At 42.6% G+C, this 26,606-nt stretch overlaps 1 protein-coding gene across 1 annotated transcript in view; it reads left to right on the top strand.

The window, feature by feature from the left end:
• Positions 1 to 16,443: 16,443 nt before the first annotated feature.
• The window catches only part of LOC145396824 (uncharacterized), a 143,278-nt gene continuing 133,115 nt past the window's right edge, over positions 16,444 to 26,606 (top strand). Inside the window, exon 1 of the mRNA XM_080270109.1 lies at positions 16,444 to 16,515. Coding sequence (XP_080126235.1) covers positions 16,444 to 16,515 — 72 coding nt within the window. The remainder of the gene's footprint in view (positions 16,516 to 26,606) is intronic.

Raw genomic sequence — 26,606 nt, 5'->3', positions numbered from 1 at the left:
TACTCTCGACCTGTGATGGGATGTGGATCACTGAGGGTCCCTGTTAGTCAAGTGACCACCATCGGGATTTTTTTAATGTACCAGGGGTCACTGCTTCAGGATGAAACTTGTGTTCTTGTCCCACATGGGACAGTTCCTTGTCTCAGTGGAGTGAACGGAGCTATTGCCTGATTGACTGCTGCCTACCTAAAAAGCGCCAGGGAAGGTTGCCGCACCACCCCTAAACATCCACTCTGCGCATTGCACATCCACACTGTGCACTGTGCAGTCCCCTTTTATCTAAGACACCCGTCTTATATATTTTTCAATCTCCCCAATGCAAAGAAAGCAATATAAGCACAGATTAGGATCTGCACAGATAACCCTGAGTTAACGGTCACTACTCTTACTTTCGACCTGTGATGGGCTGTGGATCACTGAGGGTCCATGTTAGTCAAGTGACTACCATCGGGATTTTTTTAATGTACCAGGGGTCACTGCTTCAGGATGAAACTTGTGTACTGTCCCACATGGGGGAGCTCCTTGTCTCAGTGGAGCAAACGGAGCTAGGGCCTGATTGACTGCTGCCTACCTTAAAAGCGCCAGGCAAGGCTGCCGCACCACCCCTAAACATCCACACTGTGCAGTGTGTAGCTTCCACGTTATATCCACAAACTTCCCATTAACTCAATGTACCGGTTTATAATGTCATGCCGTAACTATTATTTTATTTGTTTACTTTCTCTTTCAGGTTACTCTATCGGATAGCTTATAGATAAAGTATTATAGAATGTGCCTTTTCCTTTCCAGTGTTTCCTATAAAATTTCCATGTCAGTTTTTCCATGCTGCATGGTGGTTTTTCTCACTTTTTCCTGGAGGGTTTGGTGGTGGGGGGAGCCTTCTTGCTTTACTATCCTTATCCTTCAGCATGTAGAGTTAGATCTTGTAGTCATAGTTTTCTCTAACAAGCAGCCTCAAGAGGACCATAAGGTCTGTTGCTGTTTGCTTTCCTAGGTAATCCTGTGTAATCCTCCTCCTCCTCCACCACCACCACCACCACCACCACCACCACCACCACCACCACCACCACATCATCATCATCATCATCAACATTATCATCCACCACCACCACCACCATCATCATCATCATCATCATCATCATAATCGATCACCATCATCCATCACCATCACCACCACCACATGCTTCTCTGTATTATTATTATTATTATTATTATTATTATTATTATTTTTGTTGTTGTTCTTGTTGTTTTTGTTGTTAATATTACTGTCATTATTATTATCAGGAAAATACTAACGCGGAAAATATCAGTATCCTCTTCCTCCTCGTCCCCTTCGTCTCTTCCTCCTCTTTTCCTCGTCCTCTTCTCTTCCTCATTTCCTCGTCCTCTTCTCTTCCTCTTTTCCTCGTCCTCTTCTCTTCCTCTTTTCCTCGTCCTCTTCTCTTCCTCTTTTCCTCGTCCTTTTCTCTTCCTCTTTTCCTCGTCCTCTTCTTCTCTTCCTCCTCTTTACCTCGTCCTCTTCTCTTCCTCCTCTTTTCCTCTTCCTCTTCTCTTCCTCTTTTCCTCGTCCTCTTCTCTTCCTCTTTTCCTCGTCCTCTTCTTCTCTTCCTCCTCTTTACCTCGTCCTCTTCTCTTCCTCCTCTTTTCCTCGTCCTCTTCTTCTCTTCCTCGTCTTTTCCTCGTCCTCTCCTTCTCTTCCTCCTCCTCTTCTGTCCTTCCTCATCCTCATTATCGTTATTATTATTATTATTATTATTATTATTATTATCATTATTATTATTCAGGAAGATACTAACGTGGAAATGATACAGTATCTCCTCCTACTTCTCCTCATTTTTCTTCTTTGTCTTTTTTCTTGTTGTTGCTATTATTATTATTATCATTATTATTATTATTATTATTATTATTATTATTATTATTATTATTATTATTCCTTGAAAGCAGTGATAAGAAGCAGGGAAGTGAGCATGGAAGTGAAAAAGTTACTACATGACAGTATTGTGATACCAACTCTAACGTACGGAAGTGAAGCTTGGACGTTGTTGGAGGGACACAAATCAAGAATGAGAGCAGTGGAAATGAGTTATTTAAGAGGAGCCTGTGGAGTCACCTGGAGAGACAGGCTGACGAATGAGGATATAAAGGAGCGTTGTGGTGTGGATGTGGATGTGATAGGAAGCGTTATGAGGAACACACTGAGGTGGTTTGGCCATGTGGAGAGGATGAAGGGTGAAAGACTGACGAAGAGAGTGTATGTGAGTGAGGTGAAGGGGGGAAGAGGGAGGGGGAGGCCGAGGATGAGATGGAGGGATGGGGTGGAGAGGTATATGAGAGAGGGGGGTGTGAGTTGGGAGCGGGGCAGTGAAATGGCGGGGGACAGGGCGACGTGGAGGCGATTTGTTTGTGGCCACCCCGAACGGGATTGAGGCATCTGGCAATAGATAGATAGATTATTATTATTATTATTATTATTATTAACAATTACTAACGCAAATATTATACATCATTTTAACGCTTAAGTTCCTCTGACTCATCTGAATAAAATCGTCTGGCGTTAGCTGGATTAGAATACTAGAGTTGTTCCCACCATGAGGGAGTATTAATCTTCCTCGATGGGAGGGTGATGGCCAAAATTTGCTCCTTACTCATGCTGATGAGGTATAATGCAGGAAGGGATCTGGGAGTAAGAGTATGAATTTTGGAGTGTAATGGCTAGTGTGTGTGTGAGAGAGAGAGAGAGAGAGAGAGAGAGAGAGAAGGGGGGGGGACGTCTCCAGAAGCGGTCGTGTAGGTAGCTTCATCACTGCACACACTCATACCACGTTTTGTAGCGTCACATTGTGGTCATACAATTTCATACAATATTATGCAACTTCATACAATTTCATACGACACCGCACCAAGCCAAACACTCCTGAGAGGTGGCTTGAAATCTGCTGACATTAAACAGAGAGAGAGAAGAAAAAGAAAGGAAGTGACGTCATGATACTGTCGAATATCCATCCCCCATAGATTTTAGCCGCGAATCTGGGGACTGCCACCCTGGACATCTTATATTTTCGTTAAGTCTTGTATTTTGATTGGCAGTGCGTTTGTTATTGTCGGCATCCAGTGGCGCCTTGGAGCGATAGGAGTCAAGTCGTTTTGTTGAGATTCGTAAATATCCCGTAATGCTTCAGGATACTATCAGTGGTTAATTTGGAGAGGTTAATAACAGTCTGTAGTACCAGTTTGACTCACCATCATTGTCAGTAGCACCAGATTAGTTTCCCAGCAAAAGTAAGGGTTTTGCTGAGGGAATACTGTTGACAGTGTAAATATGCAGTGTAATAGCTCAATTTAGGGTCAGTATTTCATCAGTAATATTCTTAAAACAATTCTTTGGAACTAAGGAGACTGTAGTTCATGATTTGCAGGATGAACAACACCCCTCGTGGCAGCCATCTTGACAGAGTTCGAAGATTTTCCCTATGCCACACGTCTGGTTACGCAGCTGGAGTGTTTTGTTGATGCCAGACTTGTATGTGAAAGGGTATGGCCATGATAAATTTACAAAGCGCGGCATCAGACTCACAGACAGAAACTCCTACACCTCACTTACCTATGCACGTCTCACCGTGTAATGTTTTTTTTTTTTTTTTTTTTTTTTTTTTTTTATGACCGACTCTGGGCATAGGCTTCACAGCCTGCTTTCAAGGCCCAGTAGTCCTTCTATGTACCGCACACCTCTACATGTCACCACTTCGGCGCTAACACCCACCTTCCATACTGAATAAATGCTAGGGCTGTCTCATACAGGACTGGTGTATTGGTATTAGCGGGGGTATTTTTACGACATGTCGGCGGGTCTTCTGGTAGAACAGTAAAGTCTGATTTTATGAAATTCAAATCCTTAAACTGTTCCCTGCACCAGCGGGATTTGAACCCGGGTCCGTTAGGACTGCAGGCCAACTCTCTACCGATTGAGCCACCGCCTCCCCTAACTAACCTAAACTAACCTAAATTGTATCCTTTCCCAACCCAGCATATGTTATTCTACCTGTCTTGACCTGCCTAACCTAAACTAACCTAGATTGTAACATTAAACCAAAGCATAACCCAATCCAGCCTATTCTATCCTAACCTAACCAAACCTGACCTAACCCAGCCAATTGCCTAATGTATAAGGTTAGGTTAGGTTAGGTTATACACTCCCAAAGCCTTGCTCATCTCTACCAATGCGTGAAGTACTGGGTGGGGGCGGGTCATTTCTCCAGTGAAAGGTGATGTTTCTTGTGTGTTACTATTTATTTATTTATTGTGTTCTTGATATCAACGCTTATTAGCTGTTAACGCTCATTATGTGGTAATTAACTGGTTAGGAAGAGGACCTATTCTCACCCCGCCCTTAGCTGAGAAAAGAGGTCCAGATGATGATGATGATGATGAAAAGAAAAAAGGAATTGAAGAAGAAAACGAAGGAACGAAGAAGAGAGGAGGAGGAGGAGGAGAAGGAAACAAAAACGAAGATGAAAAGTCCTTTGAAGGCTCTTAAGGTCACGAGAATGTTGTAGGCCTGGCCTGATTAACACGAGAGAGGGAGGGAGAGAGGGAGAAAGAAGAAAGAAAGAGAGAGAGAGAGTACCATGTCCTTGAGAATACTGGCTAGAGATAGAGATAAATAGATAGATAGATATAGAGAGGGATAGATTTAGAGACTTCAATGTCCTTGAGAATACCGGCCCGATCTATCTATCTATCTATCTGTCTGTCTATATATATATTTAAATAGATAGGGAAAGAGAGAGACTCCTATGCCCTTGAGAATACAGACAATAGATAGATGGATAGATAAAGAGTGTGTGTGTGGGGGGATGATTGTTAAACCCTTTAGAATACAGGCCGTAGATAGACGGGTAGATACATAGTTATATACCCATGACAATACAGGAGAGAGAGAGAGAGAGAGAGAGAGAGAGAGAGAGTCCTCATGCCCTTGAGAATCCCGTCGTGTCGTCATCATATTAAGTGGTAAAGCCAATCTTGTTATGCCCCCAGCCAGGCGTGGGCTCCCGAGGCAAATAAATAAATAAATAAATAAATAAGGAAAATACAGTAAATTAATAAATAAATAAAATAAATAACAGCCGCCTCTTAGGGATTCGAACTGATGAGTTAAGCGTAATGGCGTTTAGTTTTGTTTTGTTTTTTGTAATGATTCGATCCGTTTTTTTCTTTTCTCCAGGTGTTTTTATTAGTTCAAGGGAGAGTTTCGTAACTGATGGAGTTAGATGTTGCCCTTTCACTGGTAGCGGAGGTCTGTCTGTATATCTGTCTGCTTCAATGTCTTTCTGAATGTCTAACTAGCTGTATATTTATAATTCTGTTGATCGATCTGTTTATAAAAATCTATCTATCCATCCATCCATCGATCAGTCTGTTATCTATCTACCTTTTTTATGCGAGGAAGAAGGAACCAAAGGCTGAGCCCGCAAAACGGTTCCTTCCAAGAAAAAAACAAAACCAATACAAAAGAGAGCCAAATTCAAGATCCGTTCATTTCGAGATGCCTGGACACACTGCGTTTGAAAGACTGGAGATCATAGGAAGTTGGAAATACAGATAGAGGGAGACAGTTCCAGAGCTGACCTGTTGCATAAATGAAGGACTGAGAGTAACGATTAACTCTTGCATTAGAGTTGGACAGAAAAGGGATGAGAGTTTGTTGTTAGACGGGTGCTACGCACCCGTTGTAGAGGTGGAGGAATGCAAGCAGACAGTTCAGAGGAGCAGTGACCATTGAAGCAGCGATAGAAAAGAGATAAAGATACAACAGTGCGGCGAAGAGACAGAGGTTGAAGGGAGCCAGTGAGAGAAGGAGAGCTGATGAGATGAAAAGCCTTTGACTCCACCCTTTTGAGAAGAGCTGTATGTAGGGAGCCTCCCCACACATGAGAGTTGTACTCTAAACAGGGGCGAATAAAACCCGTGTATAAAGTCAACAACTGTGCAGGGGTAAAGAAGGCACCGGGTCGGCTTAGCACACCCAATCTCTTGGAAGCGGATTTTACAAGAGATGCAATATGGTCTTTCCAAGATAAGTCCCGAGTGAATGAAACCCCAAGCATGTTCAAGGATGATGCAGGATTAAGCTGAATATTATTAAACTTTAGTGGGTACTCCTGTGGAAGATTTTATCAGGTTAATAGATGTAAAAACTGAGTCTTTGATGCATTAAATTTTTACCCAAGTCAGAGATACGAGCCAAGTCAGACATTAGGTGTGCCATATCCTCTTCCCTTGCTTGTTGAAGTAACTGCTGAGATGGACGTTGCGGAAACCGATTGGAAAGGTGAAGGGCGGAATCATCAGCGTACGAGTGGATAGGATTAGATGTACAGCTTAGGTCATTGATGAAAAAAAAGAGAGTTGGTGATAGGACAGAGCCATGAGGAACACCACTGTTGATAGATCTAGGAGAAGAACGATGGCCGTCTACAACAACAGCTATAGATCGACCAGAAAGGAAGCTAGAGATGAAGGCACAGATAGAAGGATAGAAACTGTAAGAGGGCAATTTGGAAATTAAAGATTTTTGCCAGACTCGATCGAAAGTCTTTTAGATGTCAAGTGCAATGGCAAAACTTTAGCCAGAGTCCCGAAAGGAGGATGACCATGAGTCTGAAAGATAGCTCTAAATCTATATCTGTCTAAATCTCTATCCATCTATCTTTAAATCCCTTTCTGTCCATTTATCTATCTCTCTATCTGTCTGTCAGTCTGTCTGTTGCCAAACGCCTGAATTCGATAAAGTGTGACCACAAGCAAATCACCGCCATGCAGCCCAGTCCTTTGTCATTAGGGTACTCTCTGAGGCTGATCCAAATAAAATCGTCTGCAAGCTGTCAGAATATGAAGAAAAATTACGCCATAGGGTTGAAGGGGTTAATCGCTCGACGTTTATCTCCGGGACGATTGAGATTTTCGTCAGAGAGGGCGTCTGCTGTTTCATTGGACCCTGGTTCGATTCCCGGCCGCAGTTTACAGATTTGAGTTTAGTGACAAGCCTAATAGTTTTGTGTAAGCCAGGAAGCTTTTTCACAACCCAGGGTGGTAACCATATAACCAATCCATACATGTTATATACGTGTGAGCAAGTGGGTTGGTGGAGGGTTGGTGCCCCTCCCCGTAAAACAAAGACAAACAGCCACTCCTTTCGAGATTATGGCGTCTGGTGATAGTTTCATTTAGGGTAGAATTTACTTATCTACCAACTACCATAAGACCCGCCATATTAGACTAGTGAAATATCTGGAAAATGTGGCTGTAGAAAAATCCTCAGGCATTTTAGAGTCAAAGTTGGCAAATAGGCTTTCTTAGGGTGTTTTTTTGTGCTGAATCCATTTTTGCTGTTTGCCAAGCTGTATCTCGTGCGGTTTTGCTCCTGGCGGACAAAATCCAAGATGGCCGCCATTTTTCTAGAAAATGCATATTTTGAAGAATTGCTTCAAATATAGAATATATTAATGGATATAATGCATTGCAGAAGCTCCTAATGTACATATTGATAATAAAATATGTAAAATGTGTGTCTTTGTGTGTAAATAAAGCATCATAAACAGTGAAAATCCAAGATGGCCGCAGTTTTATTTGATTATTGATATCTTTGCTTCCGGGAACGATGTATATGATATGTTTTTGTTTTATCCTTGTCACTTTCTCAACATTACTCCCTGAAAAGGAGGAACCAACACTGATACCAAAATATCAGGCTAAAGAAAGATTTATTGAGATGATTCATGTGGCTTTGAGACTGAGAGGTGATATACTGGCACATCCCATGTACAAGGGATTTGTTGTCAATGAAGATGAAATGATATCCTGCGTCCCAAATAGCCTTTTTATGTTCCTTCGGTTGATGTTTGGTGGACAGAGTCTTTTGGAAGCACACCCAGACGACGTAGTAGACGATACAAAACAGGATGACAGTCAAGCAAAAGTTCTTAGTATTCCACAAGACTTGGTTTACAACGTCACTGGAGGTAAGCACTGGACTCCTAAACATCTTGGGCTTGCCCGCACTTTGCACCAGGCTACATGGTCTAAAGAACTTGTTGAACTATTTCACAAAGCTGGACACATCATAAATTACCCGAAACTACAGCAGGTTGACACATCCCTGGCTGAGAGTACACTGAAAACAATGGATGCAGAAACAGGAGCAGTGATTCCACCAAACTTTGTACCAAACAGATTCGTGCACTTCACGTGTGACAACATTGACATCAACGACAACAGTTTTGATGGTAAAAACAGCTTCCATGCCACACAGATCGCTGGATGGCAAAGAGGTCCCGAAGCGGACGTAGGACTGAAGGACCTTCGACCTTCCCCAAACACGAGTCTGAAAGTTCCCGAAGTCATGGATCAAGTTTCACCTGCTGCAGTGGTGACAGGAAGAATTAGAACCTAGAGCAACTGAGGGCATCAACAAAGAATGGTACAATGAATCATATGATGACAATCCATCAGCAGCTCAAGCCATTGCCAAGGACATGGCCTTTTTCCTGAAACGACAAGATATGCACATCAAGACAGGCTGGACACATTTTAACCAAAGCAACTGTAGCGGCAATCCTGAAATGACGAGTGTTGGTTACATACCAATTGTCCAGGCCCCAGCCCATGAACTTGACACTCTCCATACGGTGGTTCAGAGATGCAAACACATTGCAACACAACTTGGACAACACCATGTCGTACTTACAGTTGATGAAGCCCTTTATTGTAAGCTGATGGAGCTCAAGTGGGCAAAGGACGAATACCAGGACTTCCTGATCGTCAGAATGGGCGGGTTGCACATATCGCTGAACTTTCTGAAGGTCATTGGGAAACATGTTCAATCATCTGGTCTACTGGAGGCTTGGGTTGAAAACAAAATCCTTGGTCCTGGTACAGCGGAACAAGTCCTCACGGGCAAAGGCAAGTCATACTCCAAAGCAATGCGAGCACATACGCTAACCATCCAGGCCATGTGGAGAATCCTGATGCCAAAACTCCTGACCTTCATCCAAAACGAAGCACAAGGGGTGAGGGCTGAAATAGAGGCAAAAGCAAACAGCGAAGACATTGAAGAACTGTTATTACATCACTGGTACCAACGCTGATGTCCCTACCCCCAGTCCCAGACTCATGTGTGGAACTGATCACCTGCAACTGTGCCAACCGATGTATGAGTGCACGTTGCAAATGTAAAAAGTCCCACTTGCGTTGTACAGCAGCATGCAAATGTAGAACATCCGATGACGATTGTAGCAATGTCGAAGCCCAACAATGACACTGTAAAACACACTGCCACTATGCCTGTTCATCAATTTGCAATCTGCAACTTGTTGTAATATAAATGTGTTGTCAGCCATCCTGGATTTATGTTTATGTTTATTACTTAATTAAGAGAAAAGTAATATCAATAAAATAATTAATGTACAATGACTATAGTGGGTTTTAATAAGGTTTTACGGTCGTCATAATGATATACGGACGAGGCACCACTTGTAAAAATAATGCTTTTGAGTTTAAGGCGGCCATCTTGGATTTACCCGTTTGACGGTGTCAGCTTGAGAGATACAGCTTGGCAAACAGCAAAAATGGATTCTGCACAAAAAAACACCCTAGAAAAGCTTATTTTCCAACTTTGACTCCAAAATGCCTGGAGTTGTCCAAATACCTGAAAACCGAACTAGACTATATTGTAAAAACACCCCCTCCAATACCAGTATACCAGTCCTGTATGAGACAGCCCCAGCACATGCCATATGGACGGTGGGTGTTAGCGCGGAAGTGGCGACATGCCGAGGTGTATGATACGTAGGAGGATTGCTTGGCCTTAGGGACCGGACGGTTAAAGCCAATGCCCAGAGTCTGACACACACACACACACACACACACACACACACACACACACACACACACACACACACACACACACACACGCTTACCTACTTACACAGACACACCTGCTTACGCACACACACACACACACACACACACACACGCTTACCTACTTGCACAGACACACCTGCTTACGCACACACACACACACACACACACACACACACACACACACACACGCTTACCTACTTGCACAGACACCTGCTTACGCACACACACACATACGCTTACCTACTTACACAGACACACCTGCTTACACACACACACACACACACACACACACAAAGCAAGGACAGATCGTTTATAGTGAAAGTAATACTGAAGGCATTACCCGACACCCTCAGTTTGAAAAGCTTCCCGCACGCTGAGTGAAATCGTCTGAAAATAGCGAGAAGGAACCGAAAAATTAATCATCTGACTGAAAGAATTTATCCTCATTTATTTCACCTCCTTCAGTACGATTTTGTTTTTATCTTACTACCTACAGACGATTTTATTCAGCCCGTCACTCAAACCCTTCCCTGTGGTGGTTTATTCTTGTACCTCCAGACGATTTTGTGGTGGAGTCAGTGGAGGATGTAACTAACCCCCCCCCTTCTCCCTCATCTCGTAGGTCGGTCTCTCATATACTGAAGAAAATCGTCTGAAGATATGTAGCAAGAGTAATTAATATAGTGCGTCCTAGGAGTCAAGGCTGTGTGTGTGTGTGTGTGTGTGTGTGTGTGGTAAGGCCTGTTTCAAATAACCTACATCCTCTCTTTCTCTCCTTCCCTCCCCTCCCTCCCGCCATTTCTCTCTCTCTCTCTCTCTCTCTCTCTCTCTCTCTCTCAGACCCGTATACACACACACACACACACACACACACACACACATACTTTGCTCAGCATTATCACTTTGGAAATTCCAAGCCATGTTAACACCAGAAAAAAAAAGTCTCAATTATACCTTGCAATGTTTTCTTTTTTTTTTTTTCCCCTCCAAAGCCAAATTTGTCATCCTTTATCCATATTCATAAAATCTCCTAAGCCTAATTTGTGTATAAGTGTGTTCGTAAATATTTGTCTTAGCTCATACATCTACGAATACTTCAATATCAGATTTTTAGAATTAGATTGATATTAAAATGACTAAACAAAAGCAACCCGACCTGGGATAAATCTGTTCTGGAAACCTGTTTATCCTGTGTACTGGTTGTGAGTCTCAATAAATGCGCCTGTTCTGCCTCCCCCCCCCGGGCTAAACCACCTACACAACCCGGTTTGACCACATGCATTCCATCGATAAAAACTGGAACACCTAAAAAATGAAAAGTGGAATAGTTGCCCTTCTATAGAAACGTTCTCTGTGGTAGAGTAGTAAGAGAAAACGGATAAGTGACCGCTTCTATATTTTTTTCCCCAAGATAAATTACAATATTGGCATTATTAAGTACAACTAATGCACATACTTCGATTTTACACACATAGCGATAATGGTATGACGAAGGCTTTTCTGAAGAGTATAAATCAGAAAGTGCAGGTGTTGGTCCTCATGGAGGTCACAGAGAATACAGCTAATAAAAAAATACTACCAGTGAACGAAGTTTTGAGAAACGTCGACGATGCTGTAAGAAAGCGTAGTAAATTAATTTCACCGCTGTGCACGGACGAGACCTCAGTGATCTCTGTTGCGGATGCAAATGAATGAGAATATGATAATGGAGATGAAACATATTATTAGGTAAGAGTATTAAGGTCCATAAATGCAACAGCTTGCCTGACTTTAAAACCTCCAGCAAATGACCTTCAGACAGCAGTGTTCACCAATCCTCCCGTGCAACGTTCCAGATACTACTCTCACGGAACTATACGCTAATCTAAATCTCCCCGCTCAGCGAAATGAATGAAATACAAGAAGGTTTACGAGACTATACAGAAATAGGAAAGCAAAGACGCATCATAGTGGATTGAATATTGTTTTAGCAAGCTTTAATGGAGAATGACTTGGGGGAAATGTTGGAAGGGTGAAATTCGCCACTAGACTCCCCCTCGGCTCACCTCACTCCCAGCCAGCGTGCGCCTCGTCACAGTCACTCTGCTAAGCGTGTGCCAGGTAGCAAATTGAACATAATGTGGAATTATTTAGGTTTTATTTGCCTAGAGGCTCGGATGAATTACGTGTGAAACTACATTCCTGCTGTATTTATAAGCGTGTGATCGCGAAAGTGTAAAATCACAAATTTCAGACTAATTTGTGAACTTCGTGTTGAGAGCAAGTTGTTTTGCTTCTTTGCCTCATTTCTGAATGTTTTGCAGTTTGGCACGGAGGCTAATCTTACCTAAGGAACATAACTGGAGGACTGCGCAGCTTTCTCAGGTGCAACAATATGGCCGTATTGAAGTCCTGGCGTAGTGCGCCGAACGTGAGACATGGTACCGTGTGTGGTGAATGAATTGTGTAAACAGAGGTGACCATGAGAAACCGCAGCGTCCAAATCTTCACCTACCGCAAAGGAAACGCAATCTACTGCTGCTGCTGTTAAATCAAGATCTCTTTTGGTGGTGGATGGAATGACATACGTCACCAACTAACTTCAACGTGGTCACAGCTGAAAGGTCCGTATTCTTGAACTTTCTTCTTCGTTTGTAGTCTTGAACTTACTATTAAACTTTCCTACAGCCTTGAACTTTCTAGAGTCACGCTATTGACGCCGAATCGTACCATATTCCCGCCAAAGTTTCCATGTCATGCATAGGCGGTCAGACAAAACTTTTATGGCCATTATTTTTATTTTACATACTTAAGAGTTAATCCCTCATGCTGAAAATTTGCGTATGGGCAGTGGAGGCCCAGACAGTCACATCACTGTTGAAAGAATATGGGTTACCGGTAGGCCCTGGAAAGGAAGTTTTTGCAAGCATTTCCTAATCCCACTTTCTGACCTACAGGGCAGACAAACCTATTTCATTTTTAGCTTCCTGTAAACCTTTTCTTATTCTTCAGCTTTTGTCTTTGCATTCATGAACTTTTTTTTCTCGTGTTGTATTTTACTGTGAACATTTTCCAACAGTCACGACTAATATTGAGCCGCATTCATGACTTTCTTTGAATTTAAAAGATTTCGTACAATGGTGCCTGTTTTGTTCAGCCTACGGTACATAAGATTTTGTATGACTTTGAAATAACCTTCAAATAATCTTCAACAGTACTGATATACAGGGTGTCCGCAGTTTGTTCACTTGATAATGATTAATAAAATTGACTAAAAGATATAAAGAAAAAGTTTGAGTTACTGATGAAAATGATTTTTTTTTTAAATATTTTAACGGGATAAGATGTACGTAGGTTCCTCAGTGAAAAGTTTCCTTCTTGTTGGATTTCTTTTTATGGGGCAAAGTAAAGAGTATGTGCGGCGAAGGTTAACATCATTCTTAACACGGTAGTAGAGGCTTTTATCACGCCTGACATTCTTCAGACTCGTATTCTCGTAGTGAAGGAAGCTCTCAAACACCTCTTCCTTTGCGATTTAATTGGATATGGCTCATTAATATCCATTTGTGGGTTATTTATGAAAAGGGTGATATTGGATGGATTTTTGTAACCAGAGGAGAGAATGGTGTAATAATCAAAATAAATCGCATACGAAAAGGTGTTAGGGAGTTTCTTCAACCAACGAGAATACGGGTCAAATGAAATCGACAACATCCATGATGTTTTGAGTGATATTCTAAATGCTACCGAAGGAACTCATATAGAAGTTGACAGAGTTGTAGCTGTGCGTGACATGACAAATTACTTTTATTTTTTGCAGCAAATGATGTAAAAATAGCTTATAGTTTTTTTTTTTTTTTTCGTAATCAGTTGAATAATTTTTGGACGCCCTGTACGTATACTCATGAGATTTCCTTAACTTAAAAATTGCATATGGTTTATTCAGACTGCCAAACAGACTATCTTATTAAACTTTGTAAGGGTTTGTACTATTAACCCCTTCAGTCCAATGACCTGATTTATTACTGCCACCACACGATATTCAGCTTACGAAGGCCCTCTTGGTGAATATTTGATGTATCCGTCCAGGTCTAAATCGTAATATAAAATGGTAATACAAGGAAAGTTAGTGATACAGTGCAGAATAATAGCAGTGCAAGTGCAAAATAGTAGTGAAGTGCAAAATAGAAGAACAGTAAAAAATAGTTTACAGTATAGTGCAGAATAACAGTACAGTACAAAATAGTAATCCATCCATCATCCAATTCTCCGTTGCCTCATGAGCGTAAGAGCCTGGGACTAGGCAAGTTGGTCCTGACATTTAGGACGAGTGACCAGCCTCACTCATCCCTGAGTGGCATTATGTGAGCAATAAATCCCAACCATCCCTTGGATATAAACCTTCATCGGCTCAATCCGATTGGAGCGCCGTAATTACCCACTAAACCACTAGGCTCCAAAATTTAGTTATATGGTTACCACCCAGCGTAGTAAATGGTTTCCTGGTGTACAGGAAACCATTAGGCTTGTCACATAGTGTTGAGTCACCCGCAGGCAGAAAGAAGAGGAAAGAATAAAGCAAAGGAAGACAGAAGAGGGGGCGTAAAGTCACCCGTAGGCAGAGGGAAGAGGAAAGAATGAAGGAAAGACAGGAGAGGATGGAAGGAAAGAAGGATGGAGGAGAGGAAAGGGCAGACATCCGAGAACAGTACTACATCGAGTGAGTGGATGGTGATCGCCCCCACCTACCACATACAAAATAGTAATACAATAAAGAATAATAGTACAGTGCAAAATAGTATTACAGTACAAAACAACAATACGAGAAATAATATAAAATGGGAATGTACTCGATGAAAATTCGTTATGGGACGGAAGGATTTGTGTAAAAGATCACTTGCCTATCGTTCCATCTTCACACACACACACACACACACACACACACACACACACACACACACACACACACTTCACACCCAGGACACACGGAATATTAAATTGACATGTACAACTTAGTATTGATCTTATACATTTGCGTAGGTGTAAAGACGTTATTGCAGTGTGTGCGTGTGTGTGAAATTTAGATCTTTCATAAAGTTTTTGTTGTCATTCAGTCGCTTTTGACCTTCGTTCCTATCGTAAATATATACTGTATCGCATTTCATAGATTTTAAAACACGTAAACCAAACCGGATCAACCTACCTTACCCTACCATAGTCTAACCTACCCTGCCAAGCAAAACAACATAAACACTGCATAGCGTAGCATAACATAGCATAGCGTAGAATAGCATAGCATAACAAACACTGCGTAGCGTAGCATAACATAAATATCATAACGTAACGCCTATCACCCGAATTTGTTACATCTTGCGACAGACGTGTAAGCGGAAATATGTTGTGCGGTTCATGGTGGAAAATACAGGTGTAGGACAAAAATATATGACTGGCGAAATCTTGAATAACAGCCTCTTCATTGCGCTGACTTTTTTAATTAGTTGATTCTTACCGCTACCAAACGATTTTATTCAGCTCAATAGACGTCCTGCCTATGTATACATTCTCTCTCTCTCTCTCTCTCTCTCTCTCTCTCTCTCTCTCTCTCTCTCGGTGCTTTCAGACGATTTATGCAACATGAGAAAGACATCACTATTAGGGTGTTGTAATGGAGAGGGACGCCTTCATGTGGTGGCACTGACCTAACCAAACGGATGACCTGCCTGGTTATACAGACGTTCTTTAATCCCTCCCATCCCGCGAAAGGAGGAGGGTGGATTGCAGGGGAAGGGGAGTTTCATTCTGCATTCGACAGCCTTCATATTCGGATGAACTAGGAACTGCAACAACAAATACTACTACTACTACTATTACAACAACAACTACTACTACTACTACTACTACTGTTTTAACAACAACTACTACTACTACTACTACTACTACTACTATTACAACAAATACTACTACTACTACTGCTACTATTACAACAAATACTACTACTACTATTACTACTACTACACCTACTATTACTACAACAACTATTACGACTACGGCTACTACTAGGGTGTTGTAACCTGAATAAAATCGTGTTGTCAGGAATAACATACACATTTCAGTGGTTCGCCTCATCACTCCGACGACGTCATGTTCCTTTATTGTTATCACCAGACGATTTTATTCAGCTGTGGAGACTTCAAACTGGAGAGGATAGATAGATAACTCCATTTTTATACCCTTCAGTTTAACTTGGCCTTGTCATCTCTCCATCTTGATTGTCGTTGTAGCAATTGAATATGGTGCTAGTCATGAAGAAATGCTATAGAAAAGATGTAGAACCGTAGCATCTTCTCTTTTTAACCATTGAACTACGTGAAATAAGCTGCAAAAGGACGAAAATCTGGGCCAAGTTAAGATGAAGGAACTATATATATCCTAAGTTTTTATAATTGCCTCGAGATTGCAAGGAAAAATGATAAACTACGTCATGGGATTGAAAGGGTTAATGTATCTTTTGTAAATACTTTCTCTCTCCCTCCAGGTGTTACGATGATGGCCAGTGTGATGGAGGAACTGGAGATCAAGGAGCCAACCCCTAGTCTTGCACCCAGTTTGTATGAGGTGAGCCACATACTGATATTTTTTTTTTTTTTTTTTTTTTTTTTTTTTTTTTTGTAGCTAAGATATGTATGGCTGAAACAACTAACTTAGGAGAGCCAGATTCTCATATCGTACTATCAGGGAGTGAGGCTGATCACCCTTGCCTTAAATGTGAGGAGAGAGTGGCCTAGCTCCGGGCTCTTACGCTTCTGATGGGAAAAAAAAAAAAAAAAACAAAAAAGAAAAAAACTTGAGGCCGGGCTGGATCAGTTTCAGATGTGTCAGACCGGTATGGACTGGTGTAAAGCGGTCTTACCCCAGAACCTGGCCAGGGTTTATCCAGTCCTGCACACAAGGATGCGCGGCAACACTGAACAAGGACAGTCACGAACGTCCTGTGCCTGAGGGTAAACAGTGGATACGGCTAAGATGGCAGACAGAAGTAAGCGATATTATTTAAAATCTAATTTCGCGCAAATGACTGCCAACACTGATACGGGACGATGATATGAATGTAGATCCTACTTGAATAGCTACTTGGTTAAACCTGAATTGAAAAGTTAATTAGTTATGGCTGAATTGGTGAGATAATAATGTCTGAAGAGAAATGAAAAGTGTGAATCGCAACGGATTATCATTGTCAATCCTGCTGGTATTATTTTCGGCAACGCGCCCTATACCGTTACGTTAGGCTGTGTGTGTGTGTGTGTGTGTGTGTGTGTGCGTGTGTGCGCGCGCGCGCGCGGGCGCGTGCGTGAGTGCGTGTGCGCACGCGCTTTAGCTCTTCATATAATGGATTTTAATTAAACTTCCCAGGTGAGTTCTGCCGGTCGCTAAGAAGGTTTCTGTTTCTGTTATATACCATTTTGAAAGCATGATTATTAGGGGGAGTTTGCCCCTCACCAAGTTAAAAATTTTCAGAAAGTAATAATGGAAGGAGGACAGGTATGGCTTTGACATCGTAGTACATGTTGTATAATGAATTCTCATCCGTAATGCGATATTTAGGGAGCGTGACCCCGTTATGATTCTTTGGGGTCAACTCCCTGCCCAAAAACAAAAACTAAGAAATAGGAAAAAGATTTGAGTAAAACTTACCAGGTGAGTTCGTCTGGTTACTCCAAAGGTCCTCTTGTCTATACAGTTTTCCAACCGTGATTTTTAGGGGCCAGTCCGGGCAGTCCCCCGCACCAAATTGAACATTATCAGAAATAACGAGAGGAAGCCAGATATGGTTTCGATATCGTAGTACTGTACATGTACTCTAGACTCTTATCTGTAATGCGATATTTAGGGAGTGTGACCCCCAAAGGTTCTTGGAGGGCCATCCCCCCTCCCAGAAATGTAAATAATCAGAAATGGGAGATGCATACATATCGCAGGAATTAATATGCATTTTCCACGTTTACTCTGAATGCACAAGAAACTGTATATCTACTTCATTACAAGGTAATGACGACATTTAAAACTGTTTCACAGTAATAATTCGTTAAGGACGAGTTCTGCAGTCTTTGCCTCTGGTTTTACGGCTTTGCATTCACTGGAAAGGCGAGCTGTACATTAATTGCACTTCATGGCATAATAAGAACACATTATGATTATGATGGCGACATACTGTGGAGTTGCCACATACTTGTATTTCCTTTTATATGAAGTACAAACAGCTACTGTGTGCGGTAATAACAACGAAATACAGAGCTGAATTGAATTATTATCATCCCATTCTTTCTGTACGCATAACTCAGCTGATTCCGTCATGGCTCCGCCCACTCGATCCTCCAGCCAATAGGAGCAGCAGTGTGGATGGTACTGACCCAGAATCCATTCCCGTTGACATCAAGTAGGTCTAGGAAACTTAGATTTCGACTGGCCTAAGGGGGGGTCATAGAAACTCGGCATAATCCTACATCCATACTATTTTATTCACTTTGAGAAAAACTTCATGGTAGTTGAGGGCGCTTACCATCCACTTGCTCGATGTAATGCAACCGTAAGATGAATGCGCAAAGGGACATGCCAAATGGTTTATTGTAATCCAGGGAACAGTTTTAATAAGTTGGATGCTAACTTTGTAACCAGTGACTCCAGATAGGCTAATGGGTTGATGACGCGCAACTGAATGGAACCCTCATTAAAAATTAACATCGGAGAGGTGGTTGAGGTTATTTACTCATATTTCCACCCAGGGGCGAGCGAGGTTGGTCACTATAACCTTTAATATCGGGACTGAATAGCCTAGCCCCAAGCCCTTACCCTCCTGATGGGGCAAAAAAAGACTGGATGATGGATGGATGAATGGATAGGAAAAAACTGGCATGTAAGGTGTTAATGAATGCTGTGTATAGCTCCTTGTCTTGCGTCCAGGTTGTACGAGGAGGAATGTATTAACAATATAATTTCGCAACAAAGATTCGGTGGACGCCTGGTAGTTTAGTGGGTTAAGGCGCTTCGACCAGATGCGACTCCTAAGAAGGGGTTGTATCGAAGGGGAGTTGGGGTTTATCGCACACGTAATGCCAGTCAGCGAGCAGCCAGCCAACGTCACCCTAAACAATTGAGGACTGAGTAGGCCAGAACTAAAATTTGTGGGGTTGATTTCCTTTTATTTATTTCCTTTTTTTTTTTTTTTTTTAAGAAAGACCGAATGACCAAAGCCCGAAGAAAATGCGTTTTTTAAGAACAGCTGAACAATAGCACACCAAATTCAAGATCATTCATTTCGAGATAACTGGACACATTACGTTTAAAGGATTGGGGGTCATAGGTAGAGGGAAATACCTATTGCATACGTGAAGGACAGAGTAACGGTTAACTGTTGCATTAGAGAGGGACGGGAAAGAGGTGAGAGTGAGTTACCAAACGGGTGATACACGCCCGCCGTAATATGGGAGGGATTCAAGCATATACCTGTATTTCAGAAGAGTAGCGACCAATCAAGTAACAATAGTGAAGAGATGATGCAACAGGGCGGCGAAGAGAGAGAGAGAGAGAGAGAGAGGTTGGAGGGAGTCAGTAAGAGGAAGGGAGGTGATGAGACGAAAAGCCTTGACTTCACCCTGTTAGAGTTTTGACCGAGCGGTAACCAAGGAGACCAATTGCTGTCTCATAACTAAAGGCTCATCGAATCTGGCGTAATCACAACTTACTATTCACTTTATAAGAGTGGCCCGGTCCCCTCAGATGAAAACAAACCAACTAAAGACCCGAAGTAACATTGATGACCAAAAATAGACGTAATCAGTTTTATTGGACCAGATTTGCCCACATTAACCATAGTTCTTTCACTTTAACTTGACCCAGATTTTTCGTCTTTTTGTTGCTTATTTCACGTAGCTCAGTGGCAGAAAATGAAAAGTGGCCCTACAATCCATTCCATAGCACTTCTTTGTGACTAGCGCCATATTCTAGTGTTAGGGTATTGTTACAACTCAACATTCAAGGTGGAGAGATGGCAATTTTAGACCAAGTTAGAGTAAAAAGAGTACCGGTATAAGAAGCGTATGATTAATTCTCTTCAGTTTGGTCATATATTTTCCACTTTATTCCTCGTACCTTCAGTGGTCTAGTGGGTTACGGTGCTTCAGGTGGATCCAGACTAAAGGTTTACATGAGAAGTATGGGTGGGTTTTATTGCTCACATACTGCCACTCAGGGACGGGTGAGGTTGGTTACCCTTGTCTCGAAATAATGTCTGGTTTTGGCCACTACGCTCCTGATGCGAGGGGGGGGGGGAGGTTGGATGATGGATGTATGAATGTATGGATAGATGGATGAGGAATGAATGATGGATGTGTGAATGTATGGATAGATGGATGATGGATGTATGAATGTATGGATAGATGGATGGGGAATGGATGATGGATGTATGAATGTATGGATAGATGGATGGGGAATGGATGATGGATGTATGGATAGATGGATGAGGGATGGATGATGGCTGTATGAATAGGCTATATAGATAGATGGTTGGGGAATGGATGATGGATGTATGAATGTATGGGTAGATGGATGGGGATGGATGATGGATGGATGGATAGATGGATGGGGAATGGATGATGGATGAATGAATGTATGGGTAGATGGATGATGGATGTTTGAATGCATGGGTAGATGGATGGGTGATGGATGATGGATGCATGAATGTATGGGTAGATGGATGGGGATAGATGATGAATGTATGAATAAATGGATGGAGAGTGGATGACGGATGTATGGATAGATGGACGGGGAGTGGATGTTGGATGTATGGATAGATGGATGGGGAATGGATGTGTGGATAGAAAGAGCAAAAATTATAATTATATAGTCTCTCTCTCTCTCTCTCTCTCTCTCTCTCTCTGTCCTGGAGCGTGTCATGAGGTTCCGGTCTGCTTGAGAAAGGTTAACGCCAAGAAGGTGGGTTTTTTGAGAGAGAGAGAGAGAGAGAGAGAGAGAGTGTGTGTGTGTGTGTGTGTGTGTGTGTGTAATTCACCGGGTCGGTCAGGATCACCTGATGGTCGTGATCGTCAGCTTTTACCCTCCCGGAAGGGAGCTGAGAGCTCATATAGTCCGATCTAAGGGCAAGGCTGTGACCTTCACACTCGCACACACCCGTCCCCTTGCTCAAGGGGGACTAACCACCCACTTCGTCAGTGAAACTTTTCGCAACCTGAGCGAGGCGCGAACTCCCGCCTACCAGATGGCAAGCGAGAACGTTACCACCGCACCAGCGAGCGGTGTGTGTGTGTGTGTGTGTGTGTGTGTGTGTGTGTGTGTGTGTGTGTGCGCGTGCGTGTGTGTGTGCGCGCGCGCGCTTCCTTGGGTTGAACTTCCTTGGGTACAGTAACTTTCAAAATCCAGAGTGAGAAAAGTAAGAGAGTTAAAATTTTCCGGATCAGCCAAGCGAGGCTCAGTAAGTCAGGTAATCAGTATTTTGTGTTACTTACTTTTCTGTTAAACACAACGCGCAGTCACTGAATTACACCGTAGTCCCCAGTTGCTCTCTTGGGTGAACAGGGGACAAGGGAGGAGTGGGGACAAGCTTTATCTTACAGTCTGACCGGCCCAGGAATCACACTCCAGGTCTTTCAGATGCCAGTCAGGTATACTAACACTGCATCACCCACCCTCCTACCATACCCTACCGGGAGTAACAAAGAATCAGTCACTAAACTATTAAGCTCACTTTATAACTAGTGCATTTAAAAATCAGTAGGTATTTCGATTATTTTTATGGCCTACGCTACTTGAAAAATGATGCGGCCACGACACAGGTACACGGTCAACGAATTCGGTTTCATTTATTCTTCCTTTTTCCTGTAGATTTTGTTCAGCTTAAGAGAGTGTCAAAGGTGTGAAGGGACTAATGAAGGCTTTATCGACCCCCACCTTCTCCCAATTTGAAAGTCTTTCCAGAAGTGAATTAGTGAAGAATAAATGAAAGACGGCATTGAGGTGAAGACGTTCCATCCATCCATCCATCCATCCATCCACTTTTCTTTCTAATTCTTGTTTCTTTTCACCATCAGAAGCGTAGGCATCTGGGGCTAGGCTATGCACTTCTTATATGTAAAGCGAATGTGACCAGCCTCATTCGTCCCTGAGTGGCATTATCTATCTATCTATTCCCAGACGCCTTAATCCCGTAAGGGATGGCCACAAACAAATCGCCTCCATGTCCCTCTGTCCCCCTCCATGTCACTGCCCTCCCACCAGCTCACACATCCCTCTTTCATATACGTCTCCACTCCATTCCTCCATCTCATCCTCGGCCTCCCCCTCCTTCTCTCCCCATCCGCCTCACTCACATACACCCCCAGCATTCTGTGAGCTATAAACCCAACGACCTTCAAATACAACCCTCCACGTGTTCACAAGTTCAATCCGGATGGAGCGCCTTACCCACATCCAGGAAATGAACACATAGTTTGGTGACGTGGTGGTTTGGTACTGCATCCTCCACACTGTTTTTATTATTATTATTATTATTATTATTATTATTATTACCGGTTTTACTTCTGCTACTACTACCACGACTGCAACTACTACTACTACTGTTATTAACACATAATTTGGTGACGGCTTGTGTTGGTTTGGTAGTTTCCTCCACACTTTTTATTATTATTATTATTATTATTATTACTATTACTACTACTACTACTACTACTACTACTACTACTGCTACTGTTATTATTCAGCCAGGCCTAAGGAAGGCTGTTTAACCTTTCTATGGAAAAAAGTTTCTTCTAAAAAAATAAAATATTCTGAAGGCACCAAGAAAAAAAAAAAATGGTATTGCAGTGATGAGGTTGACTGCTTCTGCGTGATGACTGTGTGTGTGTGTGTGTGTGAGAGAGAGAGAGAGAGAGAGAGAGAGAGAGAGAGTGTGTGTGTGTGTGTGTGTGTGTGTGTGTGTGTGTGTGTGTGTGTGAGAGAGAGAGAGAGAGAGAGTGTGTGTGTGTGTTTGTGTGTGTGTGTTTTACTTTGTTCTTGGCACTTAACAGCCAATTGTATGCTGCTTAGGGAAATTAACCTGCATAGGGGTTACTTAAAGCCAGAGCCAACCCCTCCAGAGCCACGCCTCACCTGAGTTCAGAAAAATCCAGTAGTAAAAATAAAAATGTATCATCGGAGTGAAGGGCCCGAAGCTCCCGAACGCCTTTTCATAAGCGATTTGTTTGGTTTATTTCACCTTACTTCCTGTTCGGTGTTACATAAATACTTCAAACATCGCCATATTCTGCATAAATATCGTACAGGATAATCACTCCAAAAATAAAACCCTACTACTACTACTACTACTGTTATTATTATTATTATTATTATTATTATTATTATTATTATTAATCTGAAGACGTCAAGAATAAAAGGTAAATCTGTGAGTCACTTCCAGGAGTATGTTTTTTTTTTTCTTCGTCCATTTTCCCTCCTTCCCCCGTGACGTCACTTCCCAGAATGCTCGGTAACGTTTGTTCATATCCGGTAGCGGGAACTCCAAGCCCACACCACACCATACCACACTATACCACACCATACCACACCACACCACACTATACCGTACCACACCACACCATATCACCACGTTACACCATACCATACTACACCGTACCACACCACAGCACGCCATGCCACGCCACACTACACCATACCACACCACACCACACCACACCACATCACACCACACCACACCACACCATGCCACACCACACCATACCACACTCAACCACACCACACCATACCATACCACACCACACATCATACCACATCACATCCTTCCACTCCACACCATACCATACCATACCTTACCACACCACACCACACCACAGCACACCGCACCGCACCGCACCGCACCGCACCGCACGACACCACTCCGCTGACGTACAGGGTGGTCGGTAGATAGCGTTCCATAAGAAGCTCACCTAATATGTCTTGTGAGAATGGCCCGGGCTGCAGGTGTGGGCCTGGGTGTGGGGATGGGAGTAAGAAGTGAGTAAATGCAAGATAGACATTGATAACCTCGACGAAAATGTCTTAAGCAGAATAGAATCATCTGAAGGAAGCAAGAATGAAGTCATCGGAGTGAAGTTGATTGCGGTGTGTTAGTGAGTTCGCCCACCATCCACTCACTTGATGTTGTGGTACCTTCAGGTGCCTCTACACTGAGAGACAAGAAAGTTGGTTCCTGTGACCCAGAAATTAATTTACTACGCTGGGTGGTAACCATATTACCACAGATTCGCCATGTGGTCTGGTGGGTTAAGGCACTCCAACTGGATGTGGCTCATAGAGGTTTACTTCCGAGGGTTGGTTGGGGTGTATTGCTTACATAATGCTACTCATGGGATAGCAACTGGTCACTATTGCCTCATACTGTATCTTTTGACTGAATAACTTAGTCTCAGGCTCCTATGCTCCTGGGCCCGTATTCTCGTTGGTTAAGGAAGCTCCCTTACACCTTTCCCTAAGTGATTTATTTTGCTTATTACACCTTACTACCCTCTTCTGCGTTGTGCAAATCATTCTAATATCGCCATACTCTGCACTCTGCATAAATAACATACAAAAAACTATTAACCAGCATATCCAAAAATTAATCGCTAAGGAAGATGTGTTTGGGAGCCTCCTTACGCGACTAGAATACGGGCCGTGATGGAACAATAAGGAATTAGATTACACACACACACACACACACACACACACACACACACACACACACACACACACACACACACACACAAAATCCTGTATCGTAAGCTGGAGATGTAGGTTAAGTTATCGTTCGTTCATTTTTTTTACCTAGCTGAGAGTGTCGACCTTTTACAGCATATTTCCCGTAGCTGAGTGGCAGAAACAAGACGTACTACTTTTCAGCATCCTTTTCGTAGCACTTCTTCGTGATTAGCGCCATATTCTAGTATTATCTGTTGCAGCTCATAGCTAAAGATGGAGAGGTGGCAATTTTAGGCCAAGTTAAAGTGAAGAGAGTGTTGTTGTTTTCGGCCACGACGTAAATTGTGTTTCTTTTCGACATTTTTTGGTGCCCCAGGATTCTCTAAAGTCTAATAAAATCGTGTGACGCTATCCGAAATAAAATACAAACCTGGTACTTGTAGGCAGACCATCAACGTAGCTTCCATCTCTTATACCCTTATGTAGGGTATGGGTTGGCTTTCATCTGACAGCACTGGGCCACCACAACTTCAATACTGGCGATGAGCTTAAGTTATGGGGTAGAAATGAGTCTCCTTGGTTACTAGTCAAATCAACCTTCCACTGTGACTACTTTGGTCGTTAACTGAGCTGAAGGAGGTTACAGATCTTTTTCAGGCTAGAACATACGCACTATAGGTTCCTTGTTGTCAGAGGGTAATTATGGTGCAAAGAGGAAGTGCAGTGGGTTAAGATTCACGAAATCACTATAGTCCTTTCACCTTGGTCCAGAAGTTTGTCCTCTTTCAGCTTATCTCACTTAGTTCAGTGGCGAAATAAACTACTGTAGCTCTGCATCCTTTCCATAACATTTCTTTATTATTAGCATCATATCCAGTTATTGATCTATTGTTACGACCATTGAAGGACTGCAGTTTTAGGCCAAATGAGAGAAAAAACGGCATAACGATTAGTTCTCTTCCCGGCAAAGATGTGTCTTTACAGGAAAGAACGAAGCACAGACGCCCATTTTTATGCCTCCACCCACCTATGGTGGAAGAGGCATTGTGTGATTGGTCTGTCCGTCCCTACATGCGTGGGTGCTTGCGTGCGTGGGTGGGTCCGTGCTTCCGTAATACTGTTGTGGGCGCAATATCTTCCGAACCCATCGACGAATTTCCACCACACTTTTGTCAGTGATGCAGTGTGAGAAATGAACCGATTAGGTCAGTTAGGTCAAAGGATCAAAAGTCAGTGTCATATGGGGTCGACTTAGTTTATCCATGTGGGCGCAAAATCTGAACTCCTCAACGGATTTTGACAAAATTTTCTCAGTGATACAGTATGAAGGGACAGTGAACTGATTAGGTCAACAAGGTCACTGGGTCAAAGGTCAAGGTCATATGGGTGTGGGCGCAATATCTCAAGAAACCCTTGGCGGATTTCGACCAAACTTTTGTCAGTGATGCAGTGTAGGCGATGAACTGATTAGGACAGCAAGGCCATGGACATTGTATGCCGAGTCCGTGCACAAGGCTTGGCGGAGGCATACCAAGCGACGCTTTGCGTCAACAGCTCGGGATTTCATGCGTATTTTTTCCGTATAAACAAAAATTAGTCGCCAGTGACATTATCCTTCGTATTTGCCAGCGCCTTTTCACCTTCATTCCGATAACATTTTTAAAAATCGTATTGTTACCACCAAACAATTTAATTCAGTTTTTAGAGGGACTTGAAACCATAGGCGTTGGATATAGCCATCATTAACCCCTTCGCCACTAGATGCCTGCCCTAAACTGGATGAAATCGTCTGGAAGTAGCAAGAGTAACCCAGAAAATGGCGTCATTGGCATGCAGGGGTTAAGGTGACGAGTATTTGAAATTGGCTCGCGCTGTCCATCTTGGGACCATTCCAACAAAATCCACACACGCCCACTACGGATCATAGTCAATTTCTGCGATAAACAAGTCTGTCAGTTCATTAC

The sequence above is a fragment of the Coenobita brevimanus genome, chromosome 39, assembly GCF_032717465.1.
Source record: "Coenobita brevimanus isolate Jiangsu-jjx chromosome 39, ASM3271746v2, whole genome shotgun sequence".
Classification (NCBI taxonomy): domain Eukaryota; kingdom Metazoa; phylum Arthropoda; class Malacostraca; order Decapoda; family Coenobitidae; genus Coenobita; species Coenobita brevimanus.
The sequence above is the reverse complement of the archived record's forward strand: the minus strand, read 5'-3'. Positions and strand labels throughout refer to the sequence as shown.